Source organism: Candidozyma pseudohaemuli, assembly GCF_003013735.1.
Source record: "Candidozyma pseudohaemuli strain B12108 chromosome Unknown scaffold00003, whole genome shotgun sequence".
NCBI lineage: Eukaryota > Fungi > Ascomycota > Pichiomycetes > Serinales > Metschnikowiaceae > Candidozyma > Candidozyma pseudohaemuli.
The window spans coordinates 540,949-567,308 of NW_020194437.1; the positions used below are offsets into that span (position 1 = coordinate 540,949).

The 26,360-nt window shown below is 47.5% G+C and overlaps 13 protein-coding genes across 13 annotated transcripts; 7 read left to right on the plus strand and 6 right to left on the minus strand.

The window, feature by feature from the left end:
- Nucleotides 1-677: 677 nt before the first annotated feature.
- On the minus strand, nt 678-1,316 carry C7M61_001994 (phosphatidylglycerophosphatase; the record flags this gene model as incomplete). The annotated part of the gene is made up of 1 exon (XM_024857384.1): nt 678-1,316. The coding sequence occupies one exon, from the start codon at nt 1,314-1,316 to the stop codon at nt 678-680; it is 639 nt and encodes a 212-aa protein (XP_024714520.1).
- A 1,433-nt stretch (nt 1,317-2,749) lies between these two features.
- On the plus strand, nt 2,750-4,555 carry C7M61_001995 (E3 ubiquitin-protein ligase; the record flags this gene model as incomplete). Its single annotated transcript, XM_024857385.1, has 1 exon — nt 2,750-4,555. One exon carries the CDS (start codon nt 2,750-2,752, stop codon nt 4,553-4,555), a length of 1,806 nt encoding a protein of 601 aa, XP_024714521.1.
- Nucleotides 4,556-4,659: 104 nt separating this feature from the next.
- On the plus strand, nt 4,660-5,169 carry C7M61_001996 (uncharacterized protein; the record flags this gene model as incomplete). The annotated part of the gene is made up of 1 exon (XM_024857386.1): nt 4,660-5,169. One exon carries the CDS (start codon nt 4,660-4,662, stop codon nt 5,167-5,169), a length of 510 nt encoding a protein of 169 aa, XP_024714522.1.
- A 223-nt stretch (nt 5,170-5,392) lies between these two features.
- C7M61_001997 (uncharacterized protein) lies at nt 5,393-6,304 on the plus strand (the record flags this gene model as incomplete). Its single annotated transcript, XM_024857387.1, has 1 exon — nt 5,393-6,304. The coding sequence occupies one exon, from the start codon at nt 5,393-5,395 to the stop codon at nt 6,302-6,304; it is 912 nt and encodes a 303-aa protein (XP_024714523.1).
- Nucleotides 6,305-6,358: 54 nt separating this feature from the next.
- MRE11 (MRX complex nuclease subunit) lies at nt 6,359-8,260 on the minus strand (the record flags this gene model as incomplete). Its single annotated transcript, XM_024857388.1, has 1 exon — nt 6,359-8,260. One exon carries the CDS (start codon nt 8,258-8,260, stop codon nt 6,359-6,361), a length of 1,902 nt encoding a protein of 633 aa, XP_024714524.1.
- A 132-nt stretch (nt 8,261-8,392) lies between these two features.
- Nucleotides 8,393-13,342, plus strand: GCN2 (serine/threonine-protein kinase; the record flags this gene model as incomplete). Its single annotated transcript, XM_024857389.1, has 1 exon — nt 8,393-13,342. The coding sequence occupies one exon, from the start codon at nt 8,393-8,395 to the stop codon at nt 13,340-13,342; it is 4,950 nt and encodes a 1,649-aa protein (XP_024714525.1).
- A 33-nt stretch (nt 13,343-13,375) lies between these two features.
- Nucleotides 13,376-15,067, minus strand: C7M61_002000 (uncharacterized protein; the record flags this gene model as incomplete). The annotated part of the gene is made up of 1 exon (XM_024857390.1): nt 13,376-15,067. The coding sequence occupies one exon, from the start codon at nt 15,065-15,067 to the stop codon at nt 13,376-13,378; it is 1,692 nt and encodes a 563-aa protein (XP_024714526.1).
- An 812-nt stretch (nt 15,068-15,879) lies between these two features.
- Nucleotides 15,880-16,761, minus strand: DPP3 (bifunctional diacylglycerol diphosphate phosphatase/phosphatidate phosphatase; the record flags this gene model as incomplete). Its single annotated transcript, XM_024857391.1, has 1 exon — nt 15,880-16,761. One exon carries the CDS (start codon nt 16,759-16,761, stop codon nt 15,880-15,882), a length of 882 nt encoding a protein of 293 aa, XP_024714527.1.
- Nucleotides 16,762-17,900: 1,139 nt separating this feature from the next.
- C7M61_002002 (uncharacterized protein) lies at nt 17,901-19,901 on the plus strand (the record flags this gene model as incomplete). The annotated part of the gene is made up of 2 exons (XM_024857392.1): nt 17,901-18,873; nt 18,922-19,901. 2 exons carry the CDS (start codon nt 17,901-17,903, stop codon nt 19,899-19,901), a joined length of 1,953 nt encoding a protein of 650 aa, XP_024714528.1.
- Nucleotides 19,902-19,950: 49 nt separating this feature from the next.
- YAE1 (Yae1p) lies at nt 19,951-20,296 on the minus strand (the record flags this gene model as incomplete). The annotated part of the gene is made up of 2 exons (XM_024857393.1): nt 19,951-19,971; nt 19,994-20,296. The coding sequence occupies 2 exons, from the start codon at nt 20,294-20,296 to the stop codon at nt 19,951-19,953; spliced, it is 324 nt and encodes a 107-aa protein (XP_024714529.1).
- Nucleotides 20,297-20,983: 687 nt separating this feature from the next.
- On the plus strand, nt 20,984-22,027 carry C7M61_002004 (uncharacterized protein; the record flags this gene model as incomplete). Its single annotated transcript, XM_024857394.1, has 1 exon — nt 20,984-22,027. The coding sequence occupies one exon, from the start codon at nt 20,984-20,986 to the stop codon at nt 22,025-22,027; it is 1,044 nt and encodes a 347-aa protein (XP_024714530.1).
- A 637-nt stretch (nt 22,028-22,664) lies between these two features.
- RFC2 (replication factor C subunit 2) lies at nt 22,665-23,696 on the plus strand (the record flags this gene model as incomplete). Its single annotated transcript, XM_024857395.1, has 1 exon — nt 22,665-23,696. One exon carries the CDS (start codon nt 22,665-22,667, stop codon nt 23,694-23,696), a length of 1,032 nt encoding a protein of 343 aa, XP_024714531.1.
- Nucleotides 23,697-23,857: 161 nt separating this feature from the next.
- Nucleotides 23,858-25,489, minus strand: C7M61_002006 (uncharacterized protein; the record flags this gene model as incomplete). Its single annotated transcript, XM_024857396.1, has 1 exon — nt 23,858-25,489. One exon carries the CDS (start codon nt 25,487-25,489, stop codon nt 23,858-23,860), a length of 1,632 nt encoding a protein of 543 aa, XP_024714532.1.
- Between the last annotated feature and the right edge of the window lie 871 nt (nt 25,490-26,360).

Sequence of the window (26,360 nt, forward strand, 5' to 3'; positions counted from 1 at the left end):
GCGATCCACAAACCCAGAAGAATTAGCTTGTAGGTCGTGAAAACCAATGTTAGCCTGTAATCCAAGATTGTTGGAGGCAAAGTGCTGATTGAACAAAAAACCATTAAAATGGCCTGAGGTTAGCGGTGTTTAAAACTGGTAAAGTTGCAAACATACAGAAATGTAGGTGATAAAGGGCAATACCTCACAGAAATGGGGAACTCCACTGACTTCTTGAAGGTGCAAGACACTCATTATCATAACAGCATAGCCAAAAAAGAGGTGGAGGCCGTTAAAAATGGGCCAAACAGAGGAGACCTTATTCGAAGTTCTTCTGAGTGCTTGTTGATCATAGATTTCATGGGTATCGATGGCGTCGTCGAAACGAGGTGGCATTCTGGAGTAGTATCTTTGTGAATGGTTGCAAAAAGATGGTGCGAGTCCACCAAATGTGCTTAGGGTCTGACACAAACAAAAGAGGCGAGCTGCCTTTATATTCTCAAAAGGCACGTTACCAAGAAATCCTGAATTTCCATTGATTTCAAAAGGCTGGAGTTGCGTATTCAGTCTGTGGCTGCAAATCTGGATACCCCACTTGATGCTCCAGGACCAAGCTTCTCAAGTTAAATTGAACAAGTGGCCAGGCGAAACAGCATCAAGTGATCACGTAAACAGCATCCACAACGTAGCTCAATTGACTAGAGCTTTGACACCTCTGTCTCACCCGGAGTAGGAGCTTTGACTGGAGGATCCCGGTTCACTACCATCCTATCGTACAACCCCCTCTCCATCTTGCACCATATCTTGTTAGAGAGCTCGACACCCTCGCTGAGCCATATACCCCAAGCACCCATCATGTTGGCCATAAGCATATCAGTGAACAAACGGTCACCAATGACGACAATCTCACTGGGCTTTTCGATACCTTGTTTGGCGAAGTAGGCCATTATCTCCTCATGACAGCCTGGCTTCTTCGTAGGATGTCTCAAAACAGTGACACCCGTGTCCTTCTCTAGCTTCTCTGCCTGTTCGTAGTTGGTGTCATCATTAGTTCCAGCAGAGTTTGAAACGATAAGCAAGTGTTCCTTGGGGTAGTTCGTCTGAAGTTCGGCCCAAATGTCGTTGTAAGCAGGCCAGACCTTGTCGTCCTTGTCTTTGGCAAAACAGTTGTCCTTGTCCAAAACAACACCTCTGATGTTGGCCTCTTCGTGTCCTGGGATTTTGAACGGAATTGGAAGTTTGTCAAAGGATGCAACAGCTAAGTGCGGTAGGCAGAGGCTGGGGTTGTAGGAGAGCCTTCCAACATTGAGAATGGCGCTTGCGTTGAAGATTTGCATTGGTGGAGGTGTAGTTGGTGAGAGCGATAAAGTGTTGATAATACTGGTGCGATCATGTGATTGGCGACATTTTTGACAGCGGGGGAAAGAAGGTGAATGGTGGGTGATAGAGGCTGATTTGGAAGATTGGGGAGTTATGGTGGTTTGAATATGGGTTGTTTTTTGATTGGGTGTGTGAGGGCACTCTGATGAGTTCTTCTCTGAGGCGCATGAATACCAAAGGAGGATCGTGATTGGGCTTACATAAGCTATCAAGACGCTTTTCTGAGATATTCAGCGAAGTTGAAATCATGAGTTAATATGAGGTTCAATTTTATGGGTTGATTGGTTGTTTGTCGGGTCAATGGTGTGCTTGACTGACTTCTAGAACTGCGCATTATGAGGACTCATTAGCATCGAAAGACAATTAAAACGGCGATAGCTTCTTCTTAGATCTAAAATCCTGAGGATTTTCAAAAACTAAAAATTTTCTCTCTGCCCTGCTTTTGTCGCTTTTAAACATTCTTCCATTGTATGAGAAATGGCTGCGAAACGCATGGCCCTGTCAGATAACGCACCTGGTTTTAAATATGCAATACTAAAGCGACCAACTTCCAAGAGCTCAAGGATATTCACTCACTTAGAAGTAAAATTTTTGAATTTTTTGAAATCTTCAGACTCGGGTCTTGCTAAATTTTAGAGAAAGAGTGAAAATGTATTGGGAAAGATTCGTCTCGACTACGTCACCAACATACATATTCTAAGGAGTCAGCCACCATAAAAGCTTCTAGTTTTCACTCAGTCTTATTGACACAGAACGGACTCAGTTCGTACAAAGAGATCAACTATGCTATCCCTCTTCTTACTTATCTCGACGGACGATTCTACCTGGATGCCTTGGCTTCTTCAACTGGCGACTAGAATCACATTTCTTTACTTGCCTTTTTAAACTCACAGGAAATAAAAACTTTTTCTAATGATCAAAAGAATAGTCGTTTTCTAATAATCAAAGGAATTGCCGCAGCAGCGTGAGTAGAACGAGGCCAGATTAAGCGTTGAATACCATACTGCAGTAACCGAAGCACTAGTCAACGAACCAACGTCAAATTATATATTTCTCTCCTACATATTTCTGGCATGTCTAGAAACCAAAAAAATGACAAACGATGCACTTCTCAATCATCCTTCCTTCAGTCTCATGAAACTCCCGATTGTACCACATCCGTACTGTGAGCAAGCGCAAGCCATTTTGCACCCAATAAAAACCAACCAAGGACTCCCCGTCTGAACCAAAAAAACCATCAAATCTCTTCACCACCCCATATTTCAAAACCTCAAAACCAAAAACCCCCAAAGTCACCTCCACCTCCACATTTCTCCAGACCCTTCACCTCCCCACGTTCGTGCGGTCCATATACAAAATTTTCTCACCTACAACTACACGATCACAACCAATGTCCAATGATACCACCAAAGGCCGTTCCCGTGTGAGCAAGCCGAAACCGGGAAAACAGAAAAAGGAAGAAAACCTCCCGTCGAATGAAAACTCTTGCATAATTTGTGCCGAGGCCATCTTGTACTCGGCGGTTTCTCCATGCAACAACGTCACTTGCCATCTCTGTTGTTTCAGACAAAGGGCGCTTTATGAGAGGAATACGTGTTTGGTTTGCCGAACTGAGCATCCACAGGTGGTGTTCACGGATCAAGTTTTGGAGCCTGAGGCGAAATACACCCATTTTGAGGATCTGAGCAAAACCCTCATCAACGATAAGTACGGAATCCGCTTCACTTCGGAAGATGCCCAGAACGCCACCATGCTGCTTCTAGAACAGAAATGCACCATGTGTGACGAGACCTTCCCAAAGTTCAAGGAGTTGGCCGACCACACCAAGAACACCCACAATAAGGAATACTGTTCCATTTGTGCCAGCCATAGAAAGGCTTTTACGAGTGAGTTGAAGCTATACACTAGAAAGCAGCTCCAGCGACACCTCCAGGATGGTGACGTTGAGGGTTTCACGGGACACCCTCGTTGTAAGTTCTGCAGAAACAAGCAGTTTTACTCCGAGGACGAACTCAACATCCACATTAGAGACTCCCACGAGAGATGCTACATCTGTGACCAGGACCAGCCCCGCCAGTCGGCATATTATAGAAACTACGACCACCTCTACGAGCATTTCAAGGATTTCCACTACGTGTGCTCGGTTCCCTCGTGTGTGGAGAAACGATTTGTCGTCTTCAGAGAAGATCTCGACCTCACGGCTCACATGTTGAAGGAACACGGAGGCCTCACTGGCCACAACGGCAGGGTGGTGATTGGCGCCGGCTACCAATCGCAGCTCTCCACTTTTTCCCAAAACCACCGTCCTCGGCCTCAACCCCAGCAGGACTCCATGGATACCAAAAGAAGACGGTTGGAGGAGCGTGCCAAACATTACCTCAACAGCAACGAAGAGGATATGGCCCGCTTCGCCGATATCAACCAAGCATACAAATCCAAACGCATCGACGCCCTGCGTCTCATCAGTGACTACGAAGCCTTATTCAAGGTACCCGAGCTGGACCTTTCTCTTTTGGTCTACGAGTTGGCCGAGTTATACCCACAAAGCTCCGACCAAAGACAACAGCTCCACTCGGTTTATTTATCGAAATACCCGGCATCTCCTTCGTCGTCTCACGCTGCATCCCCAGGCTTGACCGAGAAGTTCCCTGTTCTTGGAAACGGCTCTCTGAGCTCCATCTCGCTTTCTCTGTGGGCGCCATCGCAACTGAAGAAAACACAAAACGAGCTTTTCCCACGGTTGCCTAAACCAGCCAAGCCTACGGTGGTCAAGAACGATCAGCCTGTTCGTTACGTGAAAATGAAGAAGCCACAGCCCAAGCCGTCCGTCACTGTGAACAACTTCCAAGGTAATTCAAGCTTTAGACCAACTTACTTGGAGTCTCAGAGACTGTCATCAGCATCTTCGTTCCCTTCATTGAACGGCTCTGCCAGCTCTAGCAATGCCAATCTGCGCAGTAACTCTCCTATGGTGAGTGCCAGTCCAAAGCTCTCAGATAAGAGTTTCCCAGCTTTGGCGAAAAAGACTACCAAAAAAGAAATTCCTAGAGTTAACCCCGTTAATAACGGCCTGGGCTCCTGGGGAACCGGCCTTGCTCAGCCTACGCCAAAACCAACGGAGGATTTCGGTATCCCCATTATAGATAAAAAGGCTGAAAAGCTCAGACGGAAGCAGGAGCGTGCTCAGCGGAAGTGAGTGCGCTTATGAGCCGCGCACGCTATCGAAGAGCATCGATTCCATGAGAAGCACCAAAGGCAATCTCCACATAACTTCCACTTTTCTGCATTTCATACCCCCACATGTTTCGCCTAGCCCGCTCTAGCATCCTCAGATCGGCCAGACTAGCATCTAGACCTAGTGTCCTTCGAGTGGCGCCAAAAATACCAACGTCATTCTCCTTCCCCAGACCCCAGATCAGATGCCACTCCACAGACAAGTCAGCCACCATCCAAGGTCAAAAGCCGGAGCTCATGATTGCATTTACATGCACCAAGTGTGACACGAGATCGTCTCACGTCTTCCTGAAACAGTCATACACGAAAGGAACGGTCTTGATCCAGTGTCCCGGGTGCAAGAACCGTCACTTGATCGCCGACAACCTCAAGATCTTCCGTGACAACAATGTCAACTTGGAGGACATTCTCAAGGCCAAGGGTGAGCTGGTGGCCACCACGACAGAAGATTTAGCTTTCGAGGACATCCCCGAGTCCTTGAGAAAGACCATTGGCCACCACGCCAAGGACGCTCCCGAGGAGTTTCAGAAGAAGTGGGAAAACAGCGACAACGGATTGCCTCCTACAAAGGAGTGAACAGGTAAAGTATAGAGGGGACAGGACCGGAATACACAGGCAGAGTATTGGAGTGTAGGCTACCAAGTCAGTAGATTTGCTTCCGAATTGTAATCGATCGAACTTTTATATTTTCTTTCGTATCTTTCTTTATGCACCCGTTGGCTCAACCGTAACTAGTGGTTTCCAGATCGGTTGGAGTGCGCTCCATAACCGAAAATTGAAAATCGTAGACTATACCACCATGTCCAGATCTCTTTACACAGCGGCACGTTTTGTGCCCAGATTGGCACTTCCACGGTCATCCATACTCCGGAGCTTCGCCACAAAGCCAGAAACGCCGTTGGAAAAGTACAAGCTGAAGCTTGAGCAGAAGGCCAAGGAAGTTGGTGCACTGAATGTGGATGAGTTGAAAGAGAAGCTCAAGGACGAGATCGAGGCAAAGAAGAAGGAGTTCAATGCAGTCGATCCTTTGAAAGAGCTCGAGGAGTATGAGCTTAAACAAGCTGAGGAGCTCAAGAAGAAGAAACAGGCTGAAGAGACGAATCCAGCTATCCGTGCTGCGATCGACAAGACCGTCCCCAAAGAACCATACAAGACCCTCTCGTCGTTCATAGACGTTGAAAAAGTCAGAGAGTTGCCATTGAAGGAGTTGGAGTTCATCTGGAGAGCCCGTTTCCAGAACAAGGAAAGAACCCTCCAGGCGTTCTTGGAGTCTCAGCAGTTTGCAACCATTTTCGCCAATGCTTTCAAAAACCCCAACTTTGTCTTGCCGCTTCCACGTGGCGATGACGGCTACGAGATCCACTTTGTCCAGTGGGGCTTCCCTGGTCCAAACACCACCCACTGCATGTTGACCACATTGGCCGAGTACCAGCTTCACAAGGAATACGCCAAACCTCACACAACATTGATGTTCCACCAGGAGTTGATCGAGGACAAGGAAGTGGTGTTGATGAACGGTCAGGTTGAGTCTGACGTTTCGCTCACTATGGACGAGGCCCAGCTTTTGGTGCTCAATGTCCAGCGCTTCTATGGCGGTTTGAAGGAGTCCGAAGGTTCCAAGAGAAAGCTTGCTTTGCTCAGAGACTTCACGGCGGGAAATCCAGAATTCGATATGAAGAAGCTTGTGGAAGAGGCTGCTTCTTTTGATTAGATGATTCGCCTCTTGTATATATAGAATGAAAGGCAATCACCCAGTATGCGTAGATCAGCTGCCTAAACTGATGATGTCGTCGAGGATGGAGTTGTCCTGACGAGCAGATTTCTTAGCTGGTGCCCGTTTCTTTGGCGCTGGCTTGGCCTTCGCTTTGGCTTTAGGTTCTGGCTGAAATTCAACCTCCGAGTCGTCAGATACCACTTGAGGTTCTTCATCTGATTCGTCCGAGACAACAACCTCCTTGCTTTTCACATTGCGCCGTGAAGCTGGTTTGGCTTTTGCTGGAGCCTTTGAAGTCTGAGCTTTGGTCCGCTTCTTGGGTGCTGGTGCTGGCTCATTTTTGGTATCTATGAGCATATCGTCTGACTGCGTCACTGGAACATCCTCCACGGGATTTCTCTTATTCTTGGTTCTGAGCTGATTGAGAAGTTGACCAAAGGACCGCTTAAGCGTCATGTCGTCACCAGCATGGAAATCGTTCTCGTCGATATTGATATCAAGAAGCAGCTGGGATGCCTGCTCGATAGACAGCTCCACGAAATCCGTGAATATCTGCTTATCATCCTGCTCAATGAACTTCTTGGTGACGTCGTACATACCGTTTTCTGGCATAAGGAAGAGACTCGACTCGTCAAGGAACTGTGTGAGGATTTGCTGGATGGAAACTCTGGAGGTATCGCTTTGTTCTGGAACGGTCACGTCCTTGGGGACTTTTTTACCCACCTCATACTTTGGCGCTTTTTTCTTGTGGTATAGAAGAATGTCATTGACATTGGCAACCTTGCCCACGAACTTATTGGAGAATCTCCGGGAATTCTCGATTTCGTAATCACCTGTGTGGTCCACTCGGAGGCGGATCAAGGGAAGCGGAATTTCCTGATCGTCTCCCTCCTCAATGCCATTTCTGTCTCTGTATTGAGCATTGGCTTCCTCTATCATGCTCTCCACCTGGTCGACCAAAAACGCCAGAATGTCAGCTTTGGAGGAGGGCCCTTCCACAAAGTTCTCTTCTCGAAGCGACACGTCCCTTGTAATAAATGGTCTCACCGACAGAAGAAGTATAGGTTCAAGCAGGTACTGCTTGTCCTTGATGTCGAGAATAAATACATGCTTGGGTTCGCTTTCACCCTCAGTCAAGGACGTGGCCACGGAGGAGCCCGCCTGGAGCGTATCAAACCCCGTGGTGGGATTATACTGAGGAAAAGGTATGCAATCGTGTTCATGGCCCCAGAAGACGAAATCTAGAAAAGGAGGGAGAAAGTCCTCTGGAACATATGACGTGGGGGTGTGACGGGCATGGTTCTGATGGATACAGAGTAGACTGAAGAAATCGTCGCCGTTCTTGGGTCTCTGGAACGTGACGTCGCCGTTTCTCATGATCCGCTGTAGTCTTTCGTCTCTGACGTTGTTGATGCCGTACAATGCAAACTTGGTGGTTCCTTTCTGGAACACCAAAGGCGAAACCGTGATTTTGTCAGCCTGGGGAACTTGTCCAAAATAGTTGATAAGGCCCGTGGCTGAAAGCACATCCAATGGAGACAATAGACCCTCTCCAGTAGCGTCGTCGTGGTTTCCTGAAATGGCAAACACAGGCACGGCCACGTTGATGTTAGGATCTTCGTAGTTGACGGTATCGTTTCCTGAATGAAGCGCCAAGGACGGATCACTGAGAAGCTCCAATTCACACGGTCTGTCACCTAGACAGTTTGACCTGAGAGCCTGAACAACATGGAAAAGCGACTTTTTGGATGGCTTTGAAACGTGAAAGAGGTCGCCTCCTTGAACCACCATATCCACGTCGTGCTCCTTCGCCAAAATAGCAATCTCCTGGAACGTTTTCCATGAATCGTCACCTCGAATGGGGTCGTTCTCAAGGTACCCCACATGGTTATCTGTGGTGAGAAGGATCCGAATAGTATCCGGTCCGCCTTCTATTTTGTCCACCGGAGGCATCCCTTTATAGAATTTCACAACAATATACAATTGAAGGCGTTGTGGAACTGGACTAGTTGTAGTAGGTGCGATATGAATGCACAATGGATCTTCGCAGCCATCACCATCACCAGTTAGCTACTACTCCGATTAATGAACGAGGCTCGGCAGCAGGATGAAATCGAGCTGCTCCAGTCCATTTATGGCGACATTTTCACAGACCTCACGTCCAAATCCAAAGTATGGAACAAAAACCCGAGCCCCCATTTCCAGGTGGCTCTTCTGTCTCACATCAATCCAGACAGACCGGTGGTCTCCTTGATTCTAGATATCCAATTCACACCGACATACCCGACCCTGGCGCCTTTGGTGAAGATAGTGGAGCCCAAGAACTTGCTCAAGGCCAGGGTGGCCTCAATTGAAAATAAGGTCCTGGACGTGATCAAGGAGTACCTGGGAGAGGAGATCTGCTTTACGATGATCATGGACGTGAAGGAGATGCTTGATGATTTCCAGCAAACTACAGAGGAGGTGCTTTCCTTGGAGGAGGAGAGAACTCGGCGCATTGAGCAGCAGCGGAAACAATTGGAGAAGGTTGAACAGGAACAGCTACAACGAGAACAACTGGCTCAGAGAAAGAGGGAGCACGAGGTCACACAGCAGCTCCAGAAACTACGAGGCGATTATCCGGAATCTCGAGAAAATACGCTCAGACTGCTGCGAGAGCTGGACGACGAGGATGAGCCTTCCTTGGTACCTACGAGCCTAGACAATACCTTCGTTTTTGATAATAAGCTCAATGGGTACTGTGAGCAGACCAGATCCCGATTTGTGTTCAGAGCAGTTCAGGGATTCATCCCCTTCAAGGCCAAAAACCTCCTTCTGAGCATCAGCTCCCAGTACATTGTCACACCCTATGTTCCGCAGGCGGTTCAGAAACTAGATGTGTGCTACTTGCTCCATGTGATTGAGCTCAATGATAGCCACTGGTCCACGAATCAGGGCAAAAAGGAGATCAGAGAATTGGAGAGACAACTCGAACAGGCATTGGAGCTCAACGTGAATGAGGTCTTGTTGGTCTACGGCTTCCAAATCGACCAGGACCCGGAGAATCACTCAAAGTGGACCATCAGGATTCTTTCGGAATTTTCCTCCAGCATACAAACATTGGATGAGGTGCTCCAGACGGCCGATGCAGTGAACTGGACACTTGCACGGTCCTGGCTTATCCAGCTTTTGCCTACACTTGAGCTTCTCCATGATGTTTCCCAACCACATTGCCTTCTATGTCCATTGAGTGTGGTGCTAGCGGTATCCCAGGGTGAAGAGTCTACTCAGCGCAAGATCCTCAAGTTGTGTCATCCACGGTACGGTTTGACGGTTTTGACAATGTACCACAGATCATCAGACTTCCTACGCCAGTTCATACCCAAAGCCTGGATTGACCCAGATCCCTCGGCAGGGCTCATCAAGACAGATATCTGGGACCTAGGTGTATTGTTCACGAGGGTGATGCTTGGCTACAACGTGCTTACTACAGACTTCAAAACGCCTGAGCTGTTTCTACGAGATTTCGATGTTTCCCAGTATGGAGAATACGAGGAGTATGCTGATAGAGTGCACGACATGCTTAGCAAAATGCTCCAGCCCAAAGCCTCTAAGAGACTCAGTCTTATGGAGCTCAACGCTGTCAAGTTCTTCCGAGCCGGTATCGATATGGGCCACACTGCCTCAGCATTTGGAAATATCGAAGAAGAGGAAGATGAAGAAGACGAAGCAGAGCCATCTCAGTATAAAAGCGTCTTCTTTGATACTTCTAGAAGGAATTTGGCGCCGGCTCACAGTACTCGCAGAAGATTGTCCAATAACAACCCTACCATGATGAACACGAACCACGAATCCATAGCCCTGATCAACCGAGACTCTCGTTATGAAACTGAATTTGAAGAGGTCGGGAAACTTGGGAAAGGTGGTTTTGGTGAAGTTGTCAAGGCCAGAAACAGAATGGAAGGCACCTTCTACGCCATTAAGAAAATTAGACACAGAGCTGACAAGCTAGAGGGGCTCTTGAGTGAGGTGCTTTCTTTAGCCAGACTCAACCATCAGTATATTGTGAGATACTACGGTTGTTGGGTGGAAGAGGATATCGACCAGGTTAGTGCTATTGAGGATGACGAGAGTCTGGATCGAGAAACGGAAACAAGCTCACTTTTCAATGAGGATAATGTCAGATCTTCGTCGTTCTTGAGTCGTGAGAATTCGTTCCAGGTGGACTATTTCACGAACTCACTAGACCCGCTGTTGGAGTACAACGATGACGACTTTGATGACAGAATCGTGTTTGCAAACAGTTCAGATGAAGAAGAAGGTGAGGATAATAATGCTATTGCTGATACGTCTGACGAGGAAGAGAGCAAGTCCACGGTGGACGATTTGTCTGTCCAGAAAGCACCAACCAAGCCTTCTCAAAACAGACCACAATCGAAATCGATTCTCTACATTCAGATGGAGTTCTGTGAGAACAATACACTTCTGGATATCATTGATCGAGGTCTTCCTGCCAACCCCAATGAATACTGGCGATTGTTCAGACAGATTTTGGAGGCAGTATCTTACATCCATTCATCAGGATTCATCCATAGAGACTTGAAGCCCACCAACATCTTTATTGACAAGTCGAATAACGTGAAGGTCGGAGACTTTGGTCTCGCGAAGAACTCCAGGTTGTACTCTATGATCCTGGACAACAACCAGGTTTCACCAGCTACAAATGATTTGTCAACAGTTGTCGGTACATTCTTTTACACTGCCAATGAGGTTGCATCTGGAGATTACAACGAGAAAGTCGACATGTACTCATTGGGAATTATATTCTTCGAAATGTGCTACAAGCTCGGAACTGGTATGGAGCGTGCAATGGCATTGAACAATCTTAGACTTGAGAACGTCCAGTTCCCGTCGAATTTCCTAGCAGCAAATCGTTCTACTGAGAGAAAGATTGTTCGTCAGCTTCTAGACCATGATCCTAATAAGAGACCAGGAGCTGCAAGACTTCTTCAAAGCGGTTTATTACCTGTTGAGCATCAGGACGAGGTGATTAAAGAAGCCTTGAAATCTTTAGCAGACCCTGCCTCTCCTTGGCAACAGCAGGTGAGAGAAACCCTTTTCAACCAACCTTACCTGTTGGCTCGTGACATGATGTTCGATAAGCTCGGGAAAAGCTCTCACAGTAAGGCGTTGGATCACTCAGAGAACGACTACCTTGTGCTCAACGCTACCCTTGATGAATTGTTTAGAATCTTCGGCAACCACGGTGCCATCAGAGATTACGACGGCAGTTATCTACTTCCAAAGCTGTCTTTTGATACAAAAGACCTGGTCTACGAGATTCTCGATAAATCGGGATCTGTCCTCACCTTAGCTTATGACCTTGTCTTACCAATGGCAAGATTCTTGAGCAGAAATGACTTGAGTATTACCAAGCTTTGCAGACATGAGTTCGTTTACAGACCAAACGTACGGGGTATTGGTATTCCTGACAAGTATAGCGCTGTTGGTTTTGATGTGTTTTCTCAAGACAAAAGGACACACATCTCTGATACTGCCGAGTGCATCAAGGTAGTTGACGAGATACTCGACAGCTTCCCATGCTTCAAAACAAAGAATGCACAGACGATCATCTTGGTCAACCACTCAACCATCCTCAACGCCTGTCTAGACTTTGCTTTTGGTGGAACAAACACTCCAACTCGGTCCAAGCGCTACGAGATCATGGGTGTGATTTCATCTCTTTTAGTTGAAAGAGGACCTGAAGAGGTGAAGACTTACCTTAGGAATGAGTTCAAGATTCAGCATACTGTCGTCAAAGACCTTATTGACCATTTTGACTTCACGGTGGAGCCAGAAACAGCCAAAAAGAAGTTGAGAAAGGTGCTTACGGATTCACCTCTTCTAGCCAAAGTGGAAAGAGCAATGCAAGAAGTGTTAGATGTATTGGCGGTGCTCAAGCGTTTCGGAATCAAAACTTCAGTTTTGCTTTGTCCTTTGAGCAATTACAACGCTCGGTACTACGACGGTGGTATTATGTTCCAAGCCATTCACAGAATAGACAAACTGAGAAAGTTTTCTAGGGTTGTTACTGGTGGAAGATACGATAGACTCATTGACTCGATGCTGAGTGAGGGAATCGCCACCTCCAGAACGCCACATGCTGTTGGATTCCAGCTTACGTCAACGCTCTTGTTCCTTTTGATGAAGAACTCATTGAAGCGTACTAAGGCAAACACCAATGTTTCAAGGTCAATGGCTAGGTGGAGGAAGTCTAGATGTGATGTTTTAGTGACCACCACTCAGGATTCCGTTATGAAAGATTCAGGGTACTCAATTTTGCGTCTACTTTGGTCTCATGATATCAGCTGTGATCAGTTAACCAGCTCCTTCCAGGACGAGGTTTTGCAAAAAGCTAACGATGATGGATGTAACTGGATTGTGGTCTTGAAGCAGTCTCATCTGAACAAAAAGACCAAGAAGAGTCAATTTAAGCCCATCAGGGTCAAGAATTTGAGTGAACTGAAGGAGCACGATTTGGACTACGACGAGCTTTTGGAGTTTTTGCAGCACGAAATTGAAGAGAGAAGAACAGAACACCAAAATGTCGAATCAGCAAAGTCCCAAAACAAGTCACAGGAGGAACAGAGCTCTTCACGTGTGGGCCAACCACTTTTCAGTATCGATCTTGATCAGAAGGTTACAATTGTTCCCAACGATGCTCCTAGAGGCAGAAAGAATAACAAGAAGGAGAAGTGGGAATTAGAGAATGACGCAAAAGTTGCATCTGCTTCTATGATGAAGGATTTGGCTGACGCCTCGATCATCACAGTGGAGTCCAACGATACTACTTTAGATATGATCCTGTCAATGTCGTTGCTGTTGCCACTAGAAGAATGGTTCAAGAAGCTCTTTTTCACTAACAAGAATCTACCAAAGCATTACGCCAACAATATCTACGATTGTTTGTGGAAAGACAGATCAAGAGGGCAGCAATGGGCTGTACTCTACAACCCGAAAAGCGACAAGACGTGCATTGTCGACCTACAGCGCTAAGCTCACATTTCTCATAATTATCATATAGGATCTCTAAGCCAGGCGATTGAGATACTTCTCCTTCCACGTCCAGTATTCTTCAAGTCGGAGACCACTGTATTCAGCGTAGTTGAAATCAATAGTCGAGAGTTCACTCTGGATCATGGACCAGATACCCCAGTAGAAGCCTGGCATGCCATAATAACATGCAATTTCATCAATGAGTCCGTTGACCTCCTCTTCGGAAGCATTGGCGTTGTCAAGGTAGCCCTTACACCAGTTTACAAGAACAGGATTCAGCGGAGATGGTTCAGGGATTGCAGAACGGTCACAATCGAATCCTTGCCATTCAGCGAAATGATTTGCGATATCGAATGCACGAGGAGCGGGAAGCATGTACTCGTAATCGATGAATTGAATAGGGTTCTCCAGCAATGGACGGAGCTCAAATTCGGAAGTTTGTTTGAGCTTGTTGTCGAACTCGTCCGTTTGTGGGATGATGATATTGCCAGAAAGCAAATCACAGTGAGAAACGACCACAGGCGACTTTGTAGCATTGCTCAAGGTTGACTTCATCCACCTATACTCCCTGTGAATGACATCTCTGACGTTGTCAATGTTCACGTCTTGATCAGGCAAGTTATCCTTGAAGATCTTGACGAGAGCATCGTTGGCAGGAACCACCAGGATCCAATCGTCAATAAGGTCCCAGATATTCAAGATCGCCTTTTTCGAGCCCTTTTCACGTTTTTGCTTGGAGTTGACCGGTGTAACTGGGCGAAGAGTGGGCAGAAGCTGGTTCTTGATGCGAGCAGTGTATTTTCGTAGCTTTTCAATGCCATCTTCGATATTGTCGCAGTCCACCTTGCTATGCCAGTTACCTAATTGCTGGGCGATTAATGGGTACAAGTATGGGTTTGCAAGCTCCTTGGGGTCCAAAGAACGACCTTCCAAGAAACCGTATATAAGGCCATTGGCAAAACGGGCATGCACAGGAGGAGCCAAATGCAAAGAATTGAGAACCAAATGAGAAACAAACTCACGATGACGGTCAATGATTAAGTTGGTGCCCTGACCGTAGACACGCATCAAGAGCGTCTCCTGGGACGGCTCGTGGGTGCAAGACAAGAGCATGTTGGTGATGCCTCCGGTCAAGCGCTTTATAAAAATCGCATCGTCCGCAGACCAAGAGGGGAAGATCTTCGCCAAGAGCGTCTTGATCTGCGTGTAGTCGCTGTCTAGGTTATTACGAATGTCCACCGAAAACTGGGGGAGGTACACGGCGTGTGTTTTGTAGTCGTCAAGGAGAGACTCGAGATTTTGCGGATATTCCTCTGAATCCTCTGTTGGCGCCTCGAGGTTGAGCTCCAACTTGGGCCTGGACGACCCGTTGGGCTCCTCAAGATCGTTGATAACCGGTATCAGCACCGGAATCTTGGGCCGGGGAACCACGGTAGCAGGATTCTCATCCTCTGAAGACAGGGCGTTTGAGTTTCTACGGTCCGAGGTGTTGCAGTTTTCCGACTCTAGGTCCAGAAGCGACGGGTTGTTCAACGTGAAAAGCAAGTTTCGGCTTTTGATGTTCAAGGAAGCTGGACTCAAGGAGTTCTGGGGAACAGGCGTGTCTTTATGGAGATCCACCTCAGGGTTTCTGGCCAATTTCTCGGGACCTTTCGAGCTGAAGGCGTCCACCAGAACGCAGTGTACGGCGCCACCGGAAAGAATGCAGTAGACAGGCGTGGCCATTAAAAAAGAAGAACTGGTTGGTTTTTGGAAAATATGAATGTGGTTCAACTACTGAGAAAATCGTGCGTCTGGCAGGTGCAGAACCACCGCACAAGCCTTGTCTGAAGAAGGTGGGGGGGGGGGGTTATGCTTGAAGGGGACTGTTTTTGAGATCTTTGGTGATTTGTTGAAATGGTATATCTCAGGTTGTTTTGGTTTCTTGAATTTGACGTGGAAATCAGGGATGGGTGGTTCAGCCGCACCTGATAAGAATGGGTGCAAAACATGTGAAGGGTTCAACAATGAGTGTGTCGTGTAGGAAACCGGGTACGGTCTTGTGCCTGATAGAGGAATTACGCTGAGCTTTATTAGGGCCGTTTGCGCCGGTGGGTTTATACTTGATGGTGCTCAAACGGCACCAAATCTAGTATTGAATATATAGACGGTTAGTAGCCACGGCTGGGGTCGCTTTAGCGCATGGATGGTCGGCCTTCTTCTTTGACCAGACGACCAGCGAAGGAAGCAGCACAAAGAGCATACTTTCGATAAGAAAGACGACTTCATCTGCTCATGGTGCCTGTATTATGGTGGCTTTTGACCACGCGCTGCCCGACTAGAGTTGCTAACCACCGTCCCACTAAGCCGCCATACATCAGGGCATCGAATGAGGGAAATGTGCCCAAGCCTCAACCACCAACACGTAGTGATTGTAGGAGTTGATAGTAATTTGTGGGAGTTGATAGTGATTTGAGCAGATGAAGGGGTCGTTTGGAGCCTGTTTAGACTCTGGTGCGCTTCACCTTCTTACTCGTTCAACGGAATAGACTAGACCCCTAAACAGGGCTGTAACCGTGCTCTTCGGCCTCCTCCTCAACAATCACCCTAGGCTCGAAGCTCCGCTCGTGACTGAGGGCTGGGAAGAGACGCAAGTACAGCCACACAGCGATCAAAATACCAAGAAGCAGGCCCACCGTGATGTCGATGAAATGGTGTCTGTAGTCCTCCGTTCTGCTCAAGGCAATGAGCGCCGCTCCAATGGTAGGGGTGGCAACGATGGCCCATCTCCAGAAGCCCAGGTACGGCCTTGTCACTGCAAGCTGGCCTGCAAGCCAAAGACTAGTGAAGAGAAGACCAGCAAACGAGATACTCGAGTGGCCAGAAGGCGTAGTTCTGAACCCGTCCAAAAGACGGTCAATGTTCTCGGTGGTGCACACGTCCTTGGCCAAGACAAGCACGCCCTTGGGAGTATCAGGCTTAGGCTCACAGCGAGCCAAGAAGTCGGGTCTGTGTCTGCCAAAAGCGTTCTTCAAAAGATCCGTGATGATGCTGGCGCTGAACACAGAAAGCAACAAACCAAGAAGCGACACGTACGTGACGTACACCTTGTGCTGAGGTTTGGTGATGATGGCAGAAACCACACCGATAACGGCCACAGGCACCACCAGGGCGTAGAAGAAAAGCTCACCTGCAGTGACTCTTTCGTGTTCAGCAAAAGGGTGAGAAATGGTCAAATCGTCGACGTAAAATTGCCTTTGAAACGGCTCAATTTGGTACACTATAGGGTACAACACGAAAAGCAACACCAACGCTATCAAGTCGGACCCTCTCCAGCGAAGGAAAAACGGACCTCCGCGGATTCTGTCGATCCCGAGGGTCGTTCTATTTATGGTGTCGTCCTTGTGGAAGTAGTTGATGAAATTGTAGACTCTGTCCATTGGAAGAAGAGGAGTATTGAGGTTATCGCATTCCAGGCAGTACTGTTGGTCCTAGGATGGCACGGCGTGTGTACGGCGATGTGACGGTCTGGGCCCTAGTTTTCGGATTTTTTTGGGAGTTTTGTTTTTTGGGGTTTTAGAAAAAAGTGATTATAATCATTTTTTGCAATAACGAAGGAAAAGGTTCTCTGTTTGGTTGGTGTCTTGGACCATGTGCCCTAGGAGCCACACCTAGGCACACTAAGGCACATATATATGCAGATGGATGGATGTGAATTGATTCAAGGCTTGATTAGTATTACTGAACTGGTGCTACAGTGTGCTTCGTAAATAATTGCATTCTTTTGACTAAAAATCCTCTAAAAGGAATAGGAGGAATCTCGAGAACAATAGTGACTTTACAGTAGCAAGGTGTATGAGCCCATGGCTGCAATATCTGTAATGTCAACTACGACATAATAGGAATGAAGACCCAACGGTCGCTTCCTTTTATTATACGCTAGACGTTAGAATCCCGTTTTGATTATCGTTTTGACAGGTCTCGGCTCTTCAAAAACAATATAAGCTTAAGGACCTATACCAGCTATCATGCAAACGGACTTCTTCAATTGATGTAATTTTGGACGAAATCAATTCTATATCATGAATCGTCTTCGATATCATCCATAATGGCATGATAAAATCCATCTAAAATCTACAAGCCTTCTTACTAGCCTCTCGGTCACTCCACGAGGTCATGCTGCACAAGTCTGCATCAATATGGCCGTCGAAAGTCGATATCAACTACCAATGTCTCAAAAACAAAAACTTACCAAAAATCCGTAATCCTTCAATTCCCCAAATAACCCTATCCCAGTGGGTGTACCTTATCTGTCGATCGGACCCTTGAAGGCGTGTTTTCGCAGCCACTTCCGAACCCATCCGAGACATACACCAGCTCCACGAAACATTTGCAAATTCTGATACCATAAACTTTTTCCTTCCCATACGTCTCAGGGAAAATACCTTAAAAACCGTGAAATTCCCTCCCAAACAGCCTCTAAATCATCACCCTGGGATATCCGTTTAGCACCGGGCCTGCACATGTGCAACCTACCACAGAACACATTCTTGGATCTCCACCTCCAACTACTTCTACAATGAACTCCAAATTTGGATCAGACGATCTATTTGAAAACGGCTGGGCTTCTTCCGAGCCTGCACGCCAGGACCACGGCTTCGCCTCCACCGCTTACCTGGGCTCCACATACTTAACTTCCTCTCAGTTGCTTGGTCAAAACCCGTCTGCTTCTTCAGAGATTGACTTGTCCGATAAGGTTCCTGACTCGTATAAGCAGATCTGGGAACGCTTGCTGTCGAAATTGAGGTCGGTGACGGACTTGGAGTCGGAAGTCTTCCTTCCCTTGGTGGACCACCAGCACCTTTCCGATTACCAGAGTTCCCGAATCATAGATGTTTTGTACGAACACACCTTGTTGCCACCGTCAAGGGAGCTGAATTTCTACCAGGTGTTGGGACTTATTGCCTTGGAATTGGACCTCGCAGGCACGGGTGATTACGTGACCCTCCAGTTCAAGCTCAACTCGGGTCTTCCAGACTTCCCTCGTGAAGTGACCGATTTGCTTCTCGGTAAGGTCGAGTCTCTGGGAGTTGGACATTCCACGCTGCATCCGGCCGAAACCGACCCCTTGACGGCCAACTTGGCTTCTACTTCCCTCGAAGAACAGGACGATTGGAACGACCCAAACACAGAAAACATGCTTGCAGATCACCTGAACATCCTGATCGATGCAGACACAACGGCACCAGAGGTGTCTCATGTGAACGACTTCCCCTACATCACAAAGTATGTCACCGATCTCAGAGAAAAGTTCAAGCCGTTGATTGCTGGTGGCGACAGTGTCAACATCAAGGAGGTGCCAGAAAAAGAAGGCCTCGTCTTCAAACACATTAACTACTGCATTACTCACAGCCTAAAACTCGGCATGCATAGCCCAGCGGGCCAGAAGAAGGTCATCAGACGATACTCTGATTTTGCCTGGCTTCTCGAGTTCCTTTTGAAAAAGTACCCCTTCCGTGTTATCCCCGGGCTTCCCCCCAAAAAGTTCACCGGTATGTAAATTCCGTGGTCTTGTTATCACCACTTACTAACCATTCTAGTAGGCGCCTCACCCGATTCTCAATTCTTGCAAAGAAGGCGCCGCGGTTTGCATCGTTTCCTCAACCAGCTTGTCAAGCATCCAGTTTTGGTTCAGGAGCCTATTGTAGTCACCTTCCTTAGTGTTCCAACAGACCTTGCTTCCTGGAGAAAGCAGGCCCGTGTGGACTATTCCCTCGAGTTCAAGGGACAGAAAATCGAGACAGAGTTTGTGAATTCTATCTGGCCTACAATCAGCGAGGAATTCCTCACTAGCTGGAAGACCGCCGAGGCTAACATTCCTCGTTTGATTGAAACGTGGACCAAGCTAGTATTGCTCGTCGAGAGATATGAAAAGAGACAACAACAGATTGCATTCGATAATGGCAAATTCGTGGAGATGATTAATCGCTTTACCGAGCTCGACAATGTCATCTATCCTCACAGAAATCCTGAAGAGAAGGTGCTCAACTCTCTTAACCAGGACGACACTACCACGATCAACGATTCGTTGGGCACCATTTCTGCATTCTTCAACAAGTCTTCTACATTGCTCATTGATGAAAGTTATCTTATCAACACGACGGTGTTGGAGAAGTTTAAGAACTTCTTGGACTACTTGTATTCCTTGCAGGAGCTATTTGACAGAGCCAAGAAACAGTCCGTGAACTCGATTCCACAGCTTCAGAAGAAAATCGAGGACAGTCAAGCCAAATTTGACAGACTCAATGAAAGCGGCACTGATATGAAGGGAAGTGACATTGCCAAGCTCAAGCAAGCCATAATTAACGACAAACAGGAGATGTTCCAACAGCTCAACAAGGATTGGCTCATCAAGAGCTGTTGCTTCCATGAATTTGCCATGTTCCAGGAAACGCAATTCCTCATCTCCGAAGCTTGGGCAGATTGGTGTAAGGGACGCGCCAAGTTCCAAGACAAGTTTTCGACTCTTTACGACCGTTTGAGCCAGGACGTTGTGCCAGACATGCCTTTGGGTCATTAGGAATGCACAAAAGCTTCCCATTTTTCTACAAGGGAATGGGAAGTTTGATTTAGCGAGTCATCAAAATGGTCTTTGCTGAGGACCGATGCAACATTGAGCTCCTTCTTGGCTTGGTCAAACTCAGGTTTACCATATAGAAGAGCAAGGACGCGACCTACTCGGCTTCCCAAGGCAGCGCCGTATGGAAAACCTTCATCGAAGCCCTTCTGCAATCCCTCCTCTTGTGCCTGAGTGATTCCGTCTATGTAACCTTGGGTCACATGAGCTCTTTGCAAATCAGCGTAAGTATCGATGTCGTCGTCGCTACCCCAGATGTGGTCGTCATCATCAGTGGCATGCAGCGGCTTCTTCAGCTTCAACTTTTTGGGTACTTTGCATTCGCCTGTGCAAGACATGTAGAAGAGTTGGGAGATGGGATTATTGATTAGGGCGTGATGTACAGGACAAAGGAAAGACGAACACAGAATACGGGGGACATGAAGACCCTATGGTCGAGATTTATCGAGAAAGTTAAGGAAGTGGGTTTTAGCCAATGGAGACGAGTTTTCTCCGGAACATTTTTTTTTCGGAATGTCATCAGATGAGTCTCGGAGCCTGTGTTGGGGAGCCGATCTAGGCAACACCCGTACACCTAAGGGACCGCCAGCAATGATGACTGTCAGCAATGGAACATTTCTTAAAAATGGTCAATTCACAGAAATTCAATTTCAGATTGATTCACAAACGTCTCGCTAGACCAGGCTCCCCCATAGCGGCTCTCAATTGGGCGGTGCGACGAACGTCTACGGACTGCACACAGTGCCGTAGCTGGCGCCTTTCGAAAGTGAGATTACTTCTAACAATCTTGCTCATACTGCTCACTATCAACACCTAATTGACCATACCACAATATATCCGTCGGGAAGGTATCATATAACGAAACCTTCAATCCACATCCTTTGACAATCGTTTCCGACGTCATAACACAACGGTGCTGGGAACCTTGTGTTCGTGTTCTCCCATTTTTTTCCTTTCCGCATTTGTGACTCTTGCCTAGAGAACAGGTCGCCAATTCATTTCATAATTAAGTCTAATATAAAGCCATGGCAGATAATATAATTACCCAGGTCTCTCAGGACTCAGGACCGGTGCCCATGGTTGACGAGACCAATGGCAACATTGACTACAACTCCAAGATCCACCTCAACATTCGCGGGAAGCCCTTTGAAATTACTCGTGATGAGCTTATGAGTTTACCCGAGAGCATATTATTGAGTCTTTTCCCCAATGGCGTTTTCTTAGACGTCAACGGTCAAGTTATCACGAATTTGACGGAAGAGGACGTGGTTTTCGTTAACTTCGATCCGGACTGCTTTGAATACATTTTCAACGTGTTTGGCGAAGCCCAACGTAATCTCCAAGAAGGTACGTTGTCACCGCAAGTGTCTGGCTCCAGCCGACTTGATTCTGCTGCGTCTATTTTGCAAACGAAGCCTGCTATCATTGTTTTGCGGGAAGATCTAGATTTTTATGTAATTCCGCCTGTGGCGGGTTGCACGACAGCAGACTTTGCATTTCTCAAGGTTAAGGTTGGTGACAGCATTTTATTGAATACTTCCGTGTTTTCCGGTCTAGGATACAACCCCGAGTTACCTGCCTCGGTAAACCAAACGCTCGGCCCTGCTGAGCAGCATTTATTCGAAATGTTATGTTCCTCAGGTTTCGACAGAACAGAGCTTTGGGGAAGCCGCTCAATGGAGCCTCACAAGTGTGTGCTTTCATCGTTGCTGTTGGTGCGTCTTGTAACGCAACCACCCACTCCTCCACAGCTGCCTCTGTTGCAGCCCGTTCAATCCAATGCATCTGGACGTTCTAGATCAAGGTCTCGAATCGCCACGTTGGCATCAAGTGCGAGCAGAGCTGCTTCTCGCTCCTTATCTCGAGCAAGAAAGAATAATGACACAAACTACACGAAACTATTGTTGTTCTGGAGAAAGCCCGCAAGAAAGTGTTGGTGGGCTAACAACGAGGTTACCGTGTCTACAGAAGGAAGCGAAACGCTCGCCAAACTAGGGCCGGAAGTTAAAGTGAAGGTGCACACTCGACGCGTGTGGACGTTGGAGCTTTCGGTTGTGGGTGTTCAGTAAATTCGATTTATGGGATACCCAGCCTAGCTCAAGGCATCAATGGCATGGCGAGGCAAACTAATAAGATTTCGAGCAGTGGCCTTCGCAAACTAACCAATTCTTTATTCAACAGCTACATATTTTGATCCAACCGGTTCTTCTAATGCGGTGGCCTCAGACCACCATCAATACAGATTTAATTCTACATAGTACGCAATTCGTAAACATTGTTGAGTCAAGTTGTAGTGGCATTGAACTTGGTTGCAAGAGTTCACAACGACGGTAACTAACAGTATTTGAATATCTAGTTGGAAGATGTTCTAAGACAGTGTGAAGTCATTGATCAATAATGGTATAGAACATCAATGAAATTTAATACCAAATTGAAGAAAGAGTCATATATGAATCACCTCGTCAAGACACTTCATCCTAGTGCTCACTACAATACCTTCTCTGTCTTACCAGATTGCTCCATGAATTCCATCTAAAATAGGGCATCAAAAAAACTAAATCAAATCCCAATAATTCAAATCCATCCAACATTTAAACAAAAACAAAAAAAATAATTTCTCACCAAAAGCACATAAAAACTTCACCCAGGCATTTTTCATCACCTACCCATTTGCAACCGCGAAAACGCGTACATCAACTCTTCATCATGGCTACTTACGAAGAAGAACGAATTGGCCACACGCCGTGGGTTGAAAAATATAGACCCAAAAAACTCGATGACGTGGCTTCCCAAGGCCATGCCGTGAAAGTTCTCAAGAAAACCTTGGAACTGGCTAATCTCCCACATATGCTTTTCTATGGACCTCCAGGTACTGGTAAAACGTCCACGGTGTTGGCGTTGGCCAAGCAGTTATACGGGCCTAGATTGTACAAACTGCGTGTTTTGGAGCTCAATGCTTCGGACGAAAGAGGTATTCTGATTGTCAGACAGAAGATCAAGAACTTTGCTCGGTTGACGGTGTCGAACCCTACTTCTGAGGATTTGAGAGACTACCCGTGTCCACCTTATAAGATCATTATCTTGGATGAGGCGGATTCCATGACCAACGATGCCCAGTCGGCTTTGAGACGTACGATGGAGAACTACTCGCTGGTGACCCGTTTCTGTCTTATCTGTAACTACATCACCAGGATCATCGATCCATTGGCTTCGAGATGTTCCAAGTTCAGATTCCGTTCTTTGGACAACGAGAACGCCTTGCTGCGTTTGCAGTATGTGGTCGAGGCGGAGAATGTACCTCTCAGTGGTAACGATGTGCTTGAGGAGATCATCAAGGTATCTGGAGGTGATTTGCGTAAGGCCATTACTTACCTACAACTGGCAGCGCGTCTTTCGGTGTCTTTGGATAACAGTGAGCCTATCACAGCGGGCAGAATCAGAGAAATCGCCGGTGTCATTGATGAGGCGCTCATCGACAAGATTCTTAATACGCTCCGTAGCAAAGATAACAAAGCCATTGCGGCGCAGGTTGAGGAGGTCGTTCTCGAGGGCTGGAGTGCTCAGCAGGTTGCCGATCAGCTTCACGACCGTTTGATCACGGACGACGGCTTATCGTCACAGGAGAAGAACAGCATAGCTCGTATTTTGTTCGAGTCAGACAGGCGTTTGAACCACGGCACCGACGAGCACATACAGCTTTTGAATTTGGCGCTACAAATAAGCCAGGCTTTGCAGTAATGTGGGGTGTCATAGATATGGAGAGACACGAGGGTTGCATCAATGCAGCCAAAAATAATCACGATTCACAAGATCTTCTGTAGTGTAGGTTTCTACGTTCCATTTCGAGTGGATCCTCAATTGCTATATACTTGCATGCTACAGCTGTAGCTCTGATACCACTACTGTTTGGGTTGCTGTAGTTGTTGATGTTGCTGCTGCTGTTGCTGCTGCTGTTGATGTTGCTGTTGTGCTTGAGGTTGTTGATGTTGTTGCTGTGGAGGCATTCCAGGACCACCGGGACCCATTCCGGGAGGGAACCCGTAGAAACCAGGAGGTGGCATCTGACCGCGTGGCATGCCCTGTTGGTTGGGCTGTCCATCCTGTGGAGGTCTACCTTGCATTGGGAATCCTGGAGGTGGAGGTCCCATTCCTGGAGGGAACATGCCAGGAGGTGGAGGACCTTGGAATTGGTACATTTGCTGTGGTCCTCTCTGGAAGCCTGGTGGAGGACCCATGCCTTGAGCCATCCAAGGAGGAATGCCATGAGGCAAGTTATGAGGACCTGGAGGTCCTTGCTGGCCTTGGCGAGGACGGCTAGCATCTGGCTTTGCATCTGGTTTGGCGCCTTGCTGCTGGTCAGAGCCCTTATCCTGGTCTCGCTTGTTCAACAACGAAAGGAAGAAGGAGTCTTGCGCTTTGCTATCACCGCCTAAGTTAGGAGGCGTGAGGCCTGGCGGACCGGCCATTGGCATCCCCTGGCCAGCCATTGGGGAAGGCACTTGTGGAACTTGGCTCTGGCGAGCCACTGGTTCCTGCTTTGGAGTAGCATGCTGTTGAGCAGGAGACCCTTGGGCCAAGCCAAAGAATCGCAGGCCGGCGGAAGGATCAGGCTTACCGGCTGGGTTTCTTGCAAGGCCGGGAGGTGGGCCTGAACGCTTTGGTGATTCTTGGGGGCCTGGACCGCCAAAGAAGGACGAGAAACGTGAGCTCTTGCCGGAATCCGAGCCTGGGGTGGAGGTCTCAGGGGCCGAGCTTCCGGTCTTGGGGTTGACAAAGGAGAAGAAGTTGTCGACCTCGTTTCCCTTTGGAGCCTCAGGCTCAGTGGGCGTCTCGTCAACATACTGTTTACGGTCATTCTCGTGCATGCGTTGCTTCCAGCGCTCAAAGTCCTCGACTGTGGAGCCCATGTCCATTTGCAAGTCGGAGGCGCCTGGGTTATCCCACTCGGGGGTCCCTTCTTCGGGGTTTTCACCCAACAATTGTGAAATCTTCTCGGCGGACATTCTATCAAGCTTGGAGCTCTCCGCGAACCCTGTGGGTTTCCGCTCCCATTTGCCGTCGTTCAGATTCTGGTTTCTGCGGTTGTTCCTACGAGACGTGCCGCTCTTTTCGTTTGTTTTCTGGTTGCGGACAGGCTTAATCACCCAGAAGGCCTGGTCGGGAAGAACCAGGGTATCGAAGGCCGCCACCTCAGGTGTCGAGCGCAAAACAAGCAATTCCTCAATCGAGTACACGTTGGCCTTCAGCGAAGGCACGGGCTTGAAGTCCAGTAAGGATTCACGCCGAGGCAGCGCTATCAGACTAGGTGACCTGGCTGTTTCTGGTTCCGGTGTCAGCTCTTTGGCAGCATTAGCCATGGCACTATCAAGGAGTTTTGAAAGAGCACTGCCCGGTTCTAGGCCATTGGAGTAGCTGGTTCCTCGGGACACCAGGGGTTTATCTTGGGTCCTGGGTGTTCTGGAGCTCGATCTGGACAGATCCATCAGGATGATGGAGGAGTCAATGATGGCCGGGTCGTGCGGGGTGGACATGGCCTTGTATTTATAGGAAATTGGGTGGTGCAGGTGGGTGGGAACGAAAGAAGGAGGAGGTGTGGTGGTAAAATGTATGCTGGAGAGATGGCACTGAGGATCCTGGGATGTTCAGTTTGGGTCGTGCGATGATCAGCCCAGGGAGTGTGCTAGTCTATGCTTTGGGAAGAGGGGGGATATTTTTGTGGTGGAATTGATGATTTTGAAGGATTCTTCGTAATTTTGATTTTGTCTTCGTTTGGGCTAGTTGGGTGGTTCGGAGTGTGTTCTTCCGTATAGTGCTGCGAATGAGTCAAGGTGGTCAGGGTGACTGTGGATCTAGATTTTGAGATGGAGAAGTTAAACAGAGGTCAATTTATGTGATACGGAGAGGATGAGATATTTCAAAGTCAATTGATGATTTTGAACTGATTGATGGTTTTGGTGATTCAGTGTAACACACTGGGGTGTATGTTAATGGCTGCAACTATGCTGTAGCCAGTGTACACGATCTGCACTAGCTCCAGGACCACTAGTCAATACCTGCCAAAACCTGGGGATCGCAATCCAAATATCTTGGCTTTTTCAGGAATAACTTTAAAGTGTTTTTGAAGAATTGGAGGATTGGAGGAACAAAAAGGCTGACATAAAATTTCTTTATTCTCCGTGTATTCGTATAGATGCATGTGGAAGGGTGTCTCTCTGTGGTGGGTGTTTCTTTCAATACCGTCAATGAAACGTCTTGATGATCTACAATCTTCGGAAAATCTTCTATAGCTAAAATTGGGCTGCTATTGGGGGAAGCCGAAATCGCTTTAAGCCTAAAATGAATTTGTAATGGTCCATGAGTCAAATGATATTTCGTCTATGTATTTTTCTTTTTTTTTTTTTT